Source organism: Propithecus coquereli, unplaced genomic scaffold, assembly GCF_000956105.1.
Source record: "Propithecus coquereli isolate 6110/MARCELLA unplaced genomic scaffold, Pcoq_1.0 Scaffold179, whole genome shotgun sequence".
Lineage (NCBI taxonomy): Eukaryota > Metazoa > Chordata > Mammalia > Primates > Indriidae > Propithecus > Propithecus coquereli.
The window spans coordinates 1,545,525-1,558,165 of NW_012142634.1; the positions used below are offsets into that span (position 1 = coordinate 1,545,525).

The following is a 12,641-nucleotide window of genomic DNA, read 5'->3' on the forward strand; positions in this document are numbered from 1 at the left end:
TTACTTTCTACCCATTCTCATAGAATTTTTAGATTTTTCTAAATAAATTTTTATTTAGTTTGTACCTCATTTAGCCGCTTAGAATTGAAAAGAATATTAAGTAAAAATTGCCTCCTATAACAAATGTTTCTCTGATGCCACAAGATAAAGATTTAATAGGAATATAAAATAACTATTTCTATAAGTAATTCAGTACTTCAAATATCTTTATTTTCCCAAATACTGATGAGGTGAAACTTCTCTATACTCTGAAACTAGAATGATATTATAAATATGTATAGAACTTTAAAAGCAGTTCTGGAGAAAATATGGATGCTTGTCTTCCCAAATTTAAAAAAATGATCTCCTGTGCCTAAGTTAAGCACACTGAAACGGTAAAATCTAAAAGGCCTGCCCCCAGGACCACAACCAAGGGCTGAAATAAAATATTTCGATGCTCTGGAGGTTTACTTTTCCAACAAGGCACAATAGTTTAAAATTTTACAACAACGATACCAGAAGTTGCATTCCTAGGGATGTCAGTATTCCATATCGATGAGCTTCGCAATGGTGTTCAGCTGAATATTGGAAGTTCCTTCATATATTGCACCTTAAACAAAAGGGAGCAAAAGGAACAGTTGGGAGTGGAACCACAGTTAAGAGTCTATACAAGAACTAGCTCTATGCACGTTACCTCTGCGTGTTATAAAACTGTTACTAGTAACATCATTCGATGTCCCCTGAACATGGTACTATTTGACAAAGTAATTTTGACTAAGAGACGACAATCTTCCATTTGGCTTATAGATGTCCAGAATCAGTATTAAACAGTTGAAGATTTTGATTCTCAAACTATTAATGCATAAACTCAGACTGTTATTAAGGAACAGGTAGCTTTCGGAGCTGTCGTTGTTTATTTTCCTATCTAGTCGTGGAGCTGAGCTGCTCAGGCTTTATTAGACACTTAGCTTCTGACGCTAGAATGATTCCTTAAAGAACAGCCTTAAACTGCACTAATCATAAAATATTAAAATTTAAAAAAATTAAGGTAGATTTTCTTGTAGTTTCACTGAAAAGCCTGTTAAGGTATTTTAAAAGGCAATTTGATGTTTTTAAAAACATGCCCCACCCCCTTTTATTAAATAAGAGGTAGGGAAAAAACCCAGCCACAATAAAACAAGAAAGCCAAAAAACACCTACTGAAGAGATTAAAATTGTCTTTATCTAGATACCAGTAATATTATATAAAATTGACAAATAAAATAGCCAAAACACCTAAAGAGGCAAATAAAACAAATAAAATGTAAAATAATGTATTTACCAATCTTTGCATCTCGGAAGTATTTTTCCACAGGGTAATCTTTGATGAAACCTACTCCTCCCATCCACTCGATACATTTACTAGTTGTCAGCCCTGCAATCTACAAAAATAAGAAGCAAATCACACATTGAAACCATAGAACTTATGTATTATAAACACTTCTGGGTAACATTTTTGGCAACATGGATTTACTGGAATTGGGAACTGGAAGGAATGAAGTTATTTTATAAACTAGCACTGTCTCTGTAGTCATATTCTCTACACCATTTCTGTAAAATATCCTATTAATTCACAAAATTCCCATTTTCTTAAGAAAATTAGAGTAGTGTTCACCCTGTGTGCTTGCTGAGAGGAATTGTTCATTCAGGGAACATTTATCCAGGGCCCTCTTTATGCCCCATACTCTGCCAGCCGCCGGGTATGCAATGCTGGGGTGGCTGGTCACTGCCCCACTGGTCCTGGTGGCCATTGAGAGACATTAAACCACAAGCACAGAAACTGATAGACGGCCTGGGGTGAAAGGAGAGCTTGTTAGGAGCGTTGACATGACATAGATGGCGGAATAGCTGAGGGATTAACAGCATAGCTGACACCTAAAGGAGGAGTTGGGGCATTTCAAGCCAAGGAACAACATGAGGAAAGGCTCCAGCGACAGTGGGGTCCTCGTCCCCAAGGTCCTGCGAGCGAGCCTGCAGCTGGGACCGGGGTGAGCTGTGAAAAGAGAGTGGAGGGCAGGCCCACCTTAGCGAGTGGTGAGCGTTTGAGTATTATAACGGCTGCCTGCTCAAGGACGTCCACGTCCTAATCCCCAGAAACTGAGAATATGCTACCATATGCCGCAATAGCGACTCTGTGGATGTGATTAAGGTAAGGCCCTTGAGACGGGGTGGTTATCCTGGATTATCTGGGTGAGTCCAAGGTAATCACAAATGTCCTTACAAGGGAAAGAGGGAGCAGGAGAGTACATCATTGAAGGCCACGTGGCCATGGAGACAGGAAGCAGAGCAGAGACTTGAACATGCCACGCTGTTGGCTTTGAGCTGAAGGGGCTACGCGTCAAGGAAAGCGAGCGGCCTCTAGAAGCTGGAAACGGATTCTCCCTAGAATGTCCACACAGGCAGCCCTGCTGATGTCTTTCTTTTATTCCATTGAGACCCATTTCAGACTTCTGACATCCAGAAGTAAGAGAGAAGAAAACTCTACTGCTGTAGCCACTGCATCTTTGGTAATTCGTTACAGCAGAGACAGGAATCTAATACAAATACAGTTCCATTTGTTGCGAGAGGCCACTGAAGAGTTTAAAGCTGGAGAGTGATGTGGCCTCACAGACACTTTGAAAGGGGAGAGACTGTGTTGGTGGAAGCGACAGGCAGCTTTACTTTTTTGCTTTTCTATCATAGGAACTGGGAAGTCCATGTTATCGTACTTGAAGAACAACCAAAATTCAATCAACATTCCTAAGTGAAAAGGTTATCAACATATCTGGGAAAGAAAAAGAAGGATCAATTATAATACTTAATTACTTTTATTCTGTTGTTTGTATTGTACTGTATTGTATTTTTTACCTCTGATGCATAGTATTTGGCCATAGATGCTTCTTTTATGAATGGCCTTCCAGCTTCTACAAGCCTAGCTGCGTTGTATGTTAGCAATCTTGCAGCTTCCAGCTGGGTGGCCACGAGAGCCACTTGGTGTTGTAGCCCCTGTAACATTCAGGACCAAGTTAGAGAATTACGATTTCTAAAAAGCAACTCATCCTCAAAGTCCTGCCTGGACACACAACACTGACAGGCTCAAAATATATTCCAAAGGAATTCACATTCATTTTTTTAAAGTACTTTAAAATCTGTAACCTAAAATGAAATATGACACTACAGGTATTGTTAAACCCTCTTTTCTTAGAAAAATTTCAAAGTCCATGTATTTCTTCACAATTGTCAAGATTTAAATAATAAATTATCACAAAGTTTAAAAATTTGACTGTTATATTTAATAATTATTTTTAACTTAAAGAGATCAAAATTGAGTTTAAACTAAATCCCTGCACAACAAAACTTTGAATATATTCTTTATTTGCTTGAATTAAGAAAATTTTGATTTTTTTATAGGGCCCCATGGCATTATAAGATGTTACCTGCAAGGTAATGAAGGAATATTTGAAGCACCAATTACTCTAACCCTGAAATTTTCGAGGGTGATTAGGCACACACTGAATGTTTGTCAATGAAAGAAACTGACTTAGTGAGCGAGAATACAGATATTAACATTTACAGTCATAAACAATTTCCTGGAAATACTAGGCACAGATGTTTATTGCAAACCGAAATGTTTCTCATGCCTAATCTTCCTATCCATCCACTCAGATATTTACCAAGCGGCTACGGCACACGAGGCACTGTGCGGAGCAGTGGAGGAATCACACTGAACGTTACAGTCACAGTTCCTTATTTTCATGATCCATACCATCCAGCGGGGAGAACAGATAATAATTATAATAATGTGTGATGAATGTTAAGATAGAGAACCTTGATTAAGGCAATCATACAGTAATCCCAGGAATAGCCTTTTAAAAAATGGAGGAATAAGCTGGAGAAAACCACACTGCTCATAAATATCCTATAGATTCTTCTCCTTGCTATTTGATATGTACAAAAAAATGTAGGTTATGAAGGTTATGAAGCATAATAATAAATTAAATACCCATAAAACTATGTGCAGAGTAAATATCTTTCCCCTTCTGATTTCTCTCATCACTTTATGGCATCTTTTGAGGAAAAGAAATTTACCAATCTTATCACCAATCCTATCTTTATCATTAGTACTTCTTGTGTCTTGTTTGCAAAATCCTTTCCTACCATGGGATCATATAGATATTCTCCTATATTTTCTCCTAAAATTTTTAAAGTTTTGCTTTTTACATTACGTCTTTATATCTGGAATCTATTTTCTGTATGGTGTGAGGTAAGGACACAGTTTCATTTGTATCCCCATGGAAAGAATATTCCCATTCTGTGATCTGCAATGCCATCTCTGTCATATATCAAATTTGTATACATACGTGGGTCTATTTCTAGCCTGATTTGTTCCATCAGTTAATTTGTCTATTTCTATGCCAATATCACTATTCTAGAAATTTTTTATGGCTTTTTATATGGAATTAGGAGATTCCGATTATTTTTGCAAAGTACATTCGTTCAGTTCAATTAAACTTACAGATACCATCCATGTTGTTTATTCCAATTACCATGTTAGGTACCACGAGAAGCAGAAAAGTGAGTGAGGCATGCCTCCTGCTCTGTAAGAACTCACTATTGCTGAATTCTGGTTCCCTAACTATGCTGAGAACACAAGGCCTGGCACGGAGAACATGTTCAATAAATCTATGCTGAATAAACAATTGAAAGAAATAAGATGAACAGGCCTGGTCTGTACCCTCAAGGACCTTGTAGTCTAGAGGTGAGAAAGATAAGAATGAATGCACGCAAAGCAAAAACCAAATCACCCCAATGAGATAAAGTTGTTAGGAAAAAATCCTACTAACTTTAATCAAAGTTTCCCATAGTTAATAATGTTGCTTTTTAAGATCAAATTTCCAAGTTTTCTTTAAATTATCCACACTAGGCATCTCTAAAAATGTCATTATGATTATACCTATTAGTATACCTGACCTATCTCTATATATAGACACACACGGAAACACTGTTTCCTGCATACAATGGAGGTCAAAAACTCTCAAAACGGTCTTTACATTCTGTCCCTTTCATTGCAATCTTTGTGGTAGCTGGCTCTGAGCAAGTACTCTATTATAATGAAATGAAAATTAGCCCAGGAGCCAAGGCAAAAACCTGTAATTTTGGTACCATACCAGCTATGTGACCCTGTGAACTCGAACTACACGTGTCTCAGTTTCCCGCGCATAAGATGGGGATGATAGCATGGGCTGTGGTAGGCACTGGCCAGGCCTGCCGTGCTCAGTCCTTCTGGTCTTGAACTGGCTGCACATGCGCATAGCCTAGTATCTCTACACATGTGCAATTTGAGCGTACTTGTCATTATTATAAACTTGAAAACAATGCAGCACAACAGAGCTGATAGTGTAATAAGAAATTGTACTTGGAGCCTAGAGCTGCTTGAAAGGAGGTTTTGCAACCATGTAAAGTAATTACTCTGGAATTTTATGTGACATGCTTCAGGTTGTCTAAAAGGCTTGGTGAGCTGCCATTCCAGGCTGCCCCCTACCCTGGCAAGACAGGAAGAATACCATTGCCAGCAAGGACTCCCCGATTGCCTGGGGAGTTCTGAGAAGCTGTGTCATTGGACCAGGCTGGTATTTCCCAATATGCTTGGCTGATCGAATCTCATTTGCATTTACTGCAGCAAACTGGTTCTTCCATAAAATGTGCCAAAGCATAATCCTCTGAGGATTACCAGATGGTTCTAGACTAAACAAGGGACTCATAACAAGTGTTACTATTTACTGAACACTTGTTATACCCAAACAATGTGCAAAACACCTTACACACTCCTAATTTAAAATAGGATAAGTAGTAGTATTATTTTACAGATAAGGCAGTTGAAATTTAGCAAGGCAAGATAACTTGCCTATGGCCTAAAGCTAGTAAGTGGAAGAACCAGGATTTCAACCCAGGAAATCTGACTCCAGACACCATACCCTGGAACTTCTGAAGCAGTGAGGAGAGGAGGCTATAGTGCTCACCAAGATATCCTGCATCATGCCATAGCTGGGCCTCAAGGACTACTGTTCTGCCCTTGGAAAAGATCAAGGCATTCCCAAGTATACTCCCCGAGGCCTATTCCTTCCTCCCCACCCCTCTGCCATTAAAATCCCCTTGAGGCGATATCTTCTACGGCTTTGCGGTTTCAGGAAGCTGGGAGAATCCAGTACAGTAGAAAGGGCCTAATAATTACATACCTGAAAGTCAAATACTCTTTTGCCAAATTGTGCTCTTTCTTTAATATATGGAATAGTGTAGTCAAAACATCCTTGGGCCAGTCCCAGCATCTGTTAAAAAAATAAAAGACCAGAATTTCTTATTTTCTTACAAGTTTATGCTTTTAATTATCCAAGTTGTAAACTGCTTTTACACATAAATTGGATAGCTGGGGCAAGGGAAGAACTGGAGATGCTGAGGTGGTGAGGTGTGTGTTAGTAACACATTGTTACCCACCGCATTTGTAGGAAAGAACTTCCGACAATTGGGGAAACCTCTGAGTGATTTCTTTTCAGTATATTTAATTCTAGCATAGAGGTCAATATCCCAGCGAGGCTATGTTCACACAACCAGACTGCATTTTAGGAATCTTCTCCTTCAACCAGGCATAAAGTCAGCCACAAAAATTTTACTCAGAACTGGCCTCAGAGACTATAGAATAATAGCTTCCCCCAGTCCTCCTAGAAGTAAAATGCTGATGGTCACTTTTTAACCTTCTACCTTCCTGTCCATTTTGTACAGGATTAGGATTACTAAGAGTTTCAGGCAAGGGCATTAGAACATGTGAGAGCAGCGTTTCTCAACCCTGGCTGCCCATTAGAATCATCTGGGGAACTTGATTAAAAAATACTGAAACCTGGGCTTAACAATGGACTCCAAATCTTGGGAGTGGAGGGGGTAGGGCAGTGTGGCCCAAACATCAGCATTTTAAAAACTCCTTAGTGATTTAACTCACAGCTAGGGCTGCGAACAACTGATAGAGAACAACTGGTGGCCGTGCGGTGGCTGCCTGTAATCCCAGCACTCTGGGAGGCCTAGTGGGAGGATCGCTTGAGCTCAGGAGCTCCAGACTAGCCTGAGCGAGAGTGAGACCTTATCTCTACCAAAAATAGAAAAAATTAGCCCAGCGTGGTGGTGGCACACGCCTGTAGTCCTGGCTACTAGGGAGGCTGAGGCAGGAATATCACTTGAGCCCAGGAGTTTGAGGTTGCTCTGAGCTAGGGGGACACCACGGCACTGTAGCCCGGGCAACAGAGTGAGACTCTATCTCAAAAAAAAAAAGAACAAAAAAGAGAACAAGTGGTAAAAACATTAATTTACTCACTTGAAGAACAAATCGGGACATGGTGACAATTTTAGCTAAACTGTCTCATTGCTAACCAACTTCCATCTCTATTGAACAATTCAAGCTTAGAAATGGTTCCTAAATTTCAACAATTAGGCAGCCATTAAATCACTATCTAATTATGTCAAACTATGTAGGTTTTAGAAAAAGAAAAAAAAAATCAATAGTTAAAGCTTTTGGGGGAAATGCCCACAAACTCATCAATATTTCATTAGTGTTCATTCACATTTTCTTTCAGCCTTTTATTTTGAACTCCCTAGAAAACAGAATATTAAGATAAAAATTAAAGGGACAACTTCCCCCCCGAAACCCCAAATTAACACGAGGCAGCAGACTCACTGCTCTTTTGCCTATGAGATAAGATGATGTCACTATACTCTTATAATCTAAGTTTAAAATATGTAAATAACACCCTATATTGATATGGAGACTGACATTATCAGTTGTCAGTTAAAATAGGCTTTCCCATCTGCATAAAATGTTTCCATTATAAATACTGAAAAACTAAATTCTCTCTGATTGCGAGATTCTGAGGACAGATGCCTTCAGTTCACTGTCACATTCGATGTCCCTCCTCTTCTAAAAGACATCCACCGAGACATAGTAACTACCTGACCTTAACTTTTAATGAGGTTATAAGATAACTTGGAGTAATTAGACTAAAGCTCAGGCCATGTATTTTATCGCCAGAACATCTATATTATTTATATGTCTGGGAATAATGAGATCCACTACTGTAGTTTTTAATGCTATATCTGAACAAGTTAAATCACAGACAAACTTTAAAAAGAACTGATAAAGCCAATATTCTTTACTAAGATATTGTGTAGCTTTGTGGGAAACCTGGGTTAAGTTTTGATCTAAGAATAGTTTGTTGGCAGAGTAACAGCAGCAGAAAAAAGTCTAGAGTAATAATCCGATGTATATTCCAACCCTTGATGTATATGTAACATCTTTAAAATCTAAAAGCTTACAAGTTCTTAAATTTTGGATACTCATTGATTAAAAATAAACAAATATACTCTACAAAAATGATGTAATTTATAATAATACCAAAGATATTATTCATTTTGTTAATCTAGAAAACTGACATCACTTAATAGAAAAATACAATATGCATTATAAAGGACAAATTTGGTTAAAAAAAGAGAAATAGTTCTCATCTTATACATCTATTCAATTGTGGCACTTTTATTTCATGTGCCACCAAAAAAAAAATTGTCTGATTTTCACATGCAAAACACTAAGCAACAAAATCTATTTATTATCTATAGATTAGAGATCCTGACCACACAGTAGAATAAATATTCTTAATTTTAAGAATTCCTTCTAGAATGAATTTCAAGCCTTGAAAAGTTGATTTTTATTCAAATGCCATTTTTAATTTCCAATACATTTTAGAAGTTATTGGTAGAAGTACTGAACAATACATTGAAGCAGAAAAACCCTATCTCTAGGCCAGTGTTTAGCTCTCTGGACACTTCTGTGACTGACCGCAACGGAATCCGAAAGATAATCGAAGCTGTGCTTTCACCTCGCGTGGGAGAAGGGTGCCATCTTGTGTTCGCAGCTCCCAAATACTCCCTGGTCTCACAAGATTGTCTTCCTTTCCCATTTTAATTGACTCACACGGTGGAGGAGCTACAGCTGGACTTACCTGCGCAGCTATTCCTATTCTACCTTTATTGAGGGCCCCTATGGCATACTTGTAGCCATGTCCAATTTGTCCCAAGATATTGGTTTCTGGAACCTGAAAAATACAAATGTGCACTTATTTCTCAATTTAATTTGACATTATTCATTTTGACCATGTATTTTTAAATGCACTTGGACTCTCAATTTGTGTGCTACTCCTTTCTCACAGTACTTGCTGACCTCTCGGTGCCTCCCTCTGCACTGTTTCCTCACAGCTCTTGGAGGGAAGGTACTTAAATACCCGTTGTTCACTACTGCATGCTTCAAAGCCTTGTGCAATTTGTTGAATGAATGAATGAATGAATGAATAAACCTAGAAATTGCATACGATTCATCCATAACATAAATAAATATTTTTTCCCCAATTCCTATCTGTATGCTATAGTGTGAGATAATGTATTAGGAACTACAAAAAAAAAAAAAAATGCAAGTACTTGCAAAAACAAGAGTAGTAAAGCCTTTCTTCTGTTGAGACTCTTGACCTTCACGAAAATCAACTGAGGGGGGTGTGTGTATATGTTTATGTGTGTGCACCTATGTGCGTGCACATAGAGAGGAGGAGACAGGAGGAGAGGGGCAACAAAAATGTTTTTATTCATAATTTTAAAAAATTAAGACTCAGAATAAAGAAATATTCTTCACTTTATAATATGGGCAGGTGGGAGAGAGAATAGGGGAAAATGGGGAAAGAAAAGGGAAAGTAGGAAGGAGGAGGGAAGTTGGGGCCCAGTAGTGACATCCAAATGACATTTGTAAAGAAGACAACCCTCCCTTATCCAACACACGCATGCACAGGAAGATCAAGCTCTATTATGAGCGGTGGGAAACCCAGCACAACCTGTCCTATCTACAGAAAGTTCTGAAGCGTAAGCATTCTGACCATCTTCTATCCCTCACCTTTTAAAAGACTCAGCTGTAAACCGTGGGCGCTGCCTGACCGGTTTCCACTCTCACTGAGCAACATCCCCATCTTGTGGCCTTTGGTGCACTGACACCAGACTCCCTTTTCTGAAGCACGTTTCGTTCACAAGTATCAAACTTATAAATGGTTCAGAAGTACACAAGTTATAAAATATAAATGGGATCAATTCTCAGCATTTGCTCCCAAGGCCAGTTACTTGGCAGAAAGGTTTCCACTCTTGGCCTAAACTCTTATAAAAAGTATATTTAGTCGTGACTTAAGAGCACTGTTCAGGAGTTTCACAAAATACTCTTATAGCCACTTGATATTTTGACACCTCTCTTACACACCTCTTATGATACAAAGCTTATTTCACATCAGTCTTTTATTGAATATTCTAAGATACCCACCTTGACACCTTCAAATGTTAACGGGCACGTGGAAGAAGCTCTGATCCCCAGTTTGTTTTCCGTTTTCCCTACGTGAAGGCCTGCAGTATCACGATCTACTAAGAAGCAGGTAATTCCTTTATATCCCTAAAAAGATTTCAAATGCTATTACCACTTGGATTTATAAAATCCCTTGCTTCTAAAGAGTTCGGAGTAAAAAGCAAACCACAAATGGACGTTAGTAAGCAGATAAAATTTACCATTTTATTTACTATTTTGTTATGTCTATTTTCCAACTGAACAAAATATTCTTAAAATAAATGTATTAAATAGGTACTTAACTTCATCACTATTAAATAGAAAATTTGAAATGCTACAAAATTAAAGATTAGCTTCCTTTATATTATGAGATAATTAATAAATGATCCTCCATGTATAGTCATGCCTTAGTATCTGGGGAGACTGGTACCAGAACCCCCGTGGATACCGAAACCCATAGATGTTCAAGTCCCTAATATAGAATGGAGTAGTATTTGCATGTAACCCATGCACATGTTGCTGTATACTTTAAATCATTGCTAGATTACTAATACAATGTCTACACATCTCTTTATTCTCGTGGATTCACTGTAGTACTTGGCACATCCAAGTTTTGCTTTTTGGAACTTTGTGGAATTTTTTTCTGAATATTTTCAATCTGTGGTTGGTCGAATCTATGGATGTGAAACCCACAAATACGGAGGGCCGATTGTAATTAATAATTATGTCAATAATATTTATTTTACGTTAATAAGTAAGAGGGTGAAAAGATGCCAGTTCAAGGCTAACATTTTCAGTACTGAGGAGAAGGAAGAATAATTTAAGACTAAATCCTAAAAAGGAAACGAAAGGAGGAAAAGGAAAAGAAAGAGGAGAGATGAGGGGGAAAGGGAACGATATTTTGTTTTCAAACTTACAATGCTAGGGTCTACATTCGCCATCACCAGGAACAGATCTGCATGTGCAGCACTGCTGATCCACATCTTGGACCCATTGATGACATAATAGTTTCCCTTTTTATTGGCTCTTGTCTTCAGAGAAAATGAGTCGCTACCTGCTCCAGCCTCTGAAAGGCAGAAACTTCCTATCTACAGATGAGAGAGAGAGAAACAAATTAATAACTGCATTTATACCCTGTATAACAAATACTTATGGCAAAATGAGCATTTCTAAGTCAAACCTTTAGCTACTTTTTTAGTATTTATCAAAATTGTAATGTTATTCTGACAGTATTATTTTCCAAAATATTTGCTAGAATTTGTCCAACACAAATTTAAAGACTTAAGAATACATAATGAAGTTTATTTAAATTGATTCTAATAATTATGGTAAGATGATATCTCGATGTAAATGAAACCATCAACAGGTATTGGAAAATATAATTGGAACAGAAAAGAAACAATTTTATTGTCTAAATTATTATTCTCTAAATTTCCAAGTGGCAAATGAGAGGCAGAGTCTATTTTTCTAGTAGCATTAATTTATTGAGCATTGCTTGATTAATTAACGGTGTTGCGTTATGGTCCTGGATAATGAAGTCAACAATGCAGCTACTTTTCTCCTGAAAATACTGTAAACTTAGAAAAGATCGGATTCATTTCAACAACTTGTCTCAACTCACTTTTTCTGTAGCCAGCTCAGGTAAATAGGTGGCCTTCTGTTCTTCTGTTCCATGTTCTGTAATCATTTTGTTAATTACTGTGTTCTGGAGGTCACAAAGGAGAGCCACCGATGCATCGACTTTGGCTAATTCCTCTATCACTAGGATAGCGGAAAAAAACGAAGCTCCCGTACCTCCATATTTTGGGTCAATTTCAATACCCATCAGCTAAAGGAAAAACAAGGAAAAAGATTAAGAAAGCTATTTTATATGGGGAAATTTCTTGCAAGAACAAATTCAAAAATAAACAGTAATCATATATATTCTCAACTTTAAAATTTTGTATGTATTATTTTATTTTATTTTCATGGAGAGTAGTTATTGAGGCTTAGTACGTTTAAAATACATTTATATCACAGCCATGCACATTAGTCATCATTTGGTTTGGTAGAAATTGTTTATTGAATACCTCAGTGACTGTGAACTTTCTTAGCGAGTTTAGTTATTTAAAAAAAATTACATCAGACAGGTGTGTAGAGATAGCATTTCATTCAGTTTGGGTCTAAATTTCTAAATTTTTTAATAGAATTTATGTTTAGAATATTTTTAGACTCACAGAGTCTAAAATTGATGGCGAGT

At 37.6% G+C, this 12,641-nt stretch overlaps 1 protein-coding gene across 2 annotated transcripts in view; it reads right to left on the reverse strand.

The window, feature by feature from the left end:
* The window catches only part of ACADSB (acyl-CoA dehydrogenase, short/branched chain), a 42,992-nt gene that overhangs the window by 2,323 nt on the left and 28,028 nt on the right, over positions 1–12,641 (reverse strand). For both annotated transcript variants that reach the window (XM_012642449.1, XM_012642448.1), the window contains exons 4-11: positions 12,024–12,230; positions 11,320–11,490; positions 10,385–10,510; positions 9,036–9,128; positions 6,234–6,323; positions 2,866–3,003; positions 1,301–1,400; positions 496–589 (exon numbers count right to left, since the gene is read on the reverse strand). In XM_012642449.1, the coding sequence (XP_012497903.1) occupies positions 519–589; positions 1,301–1,400; positions 2,866–3,003; positions 6,234–6,323; positions 9,036–9,128; positions 10,385–10,510; positions 11,320–11,490; positions 12,024–12,230 (996 nt within the window). In that variant the 3' untranslated portion in view covers positions 496–518. The remainder of the gene's footprint in view (positions 1–495; positions 590–1,300; positions 1,401–2,865; positions 3,004–6,233; positions 6,324–9,035; positions 9,129–10,384; positions 10,511–11,319; positions 11,491–12,023; positions 12,231–12,641) is intronic.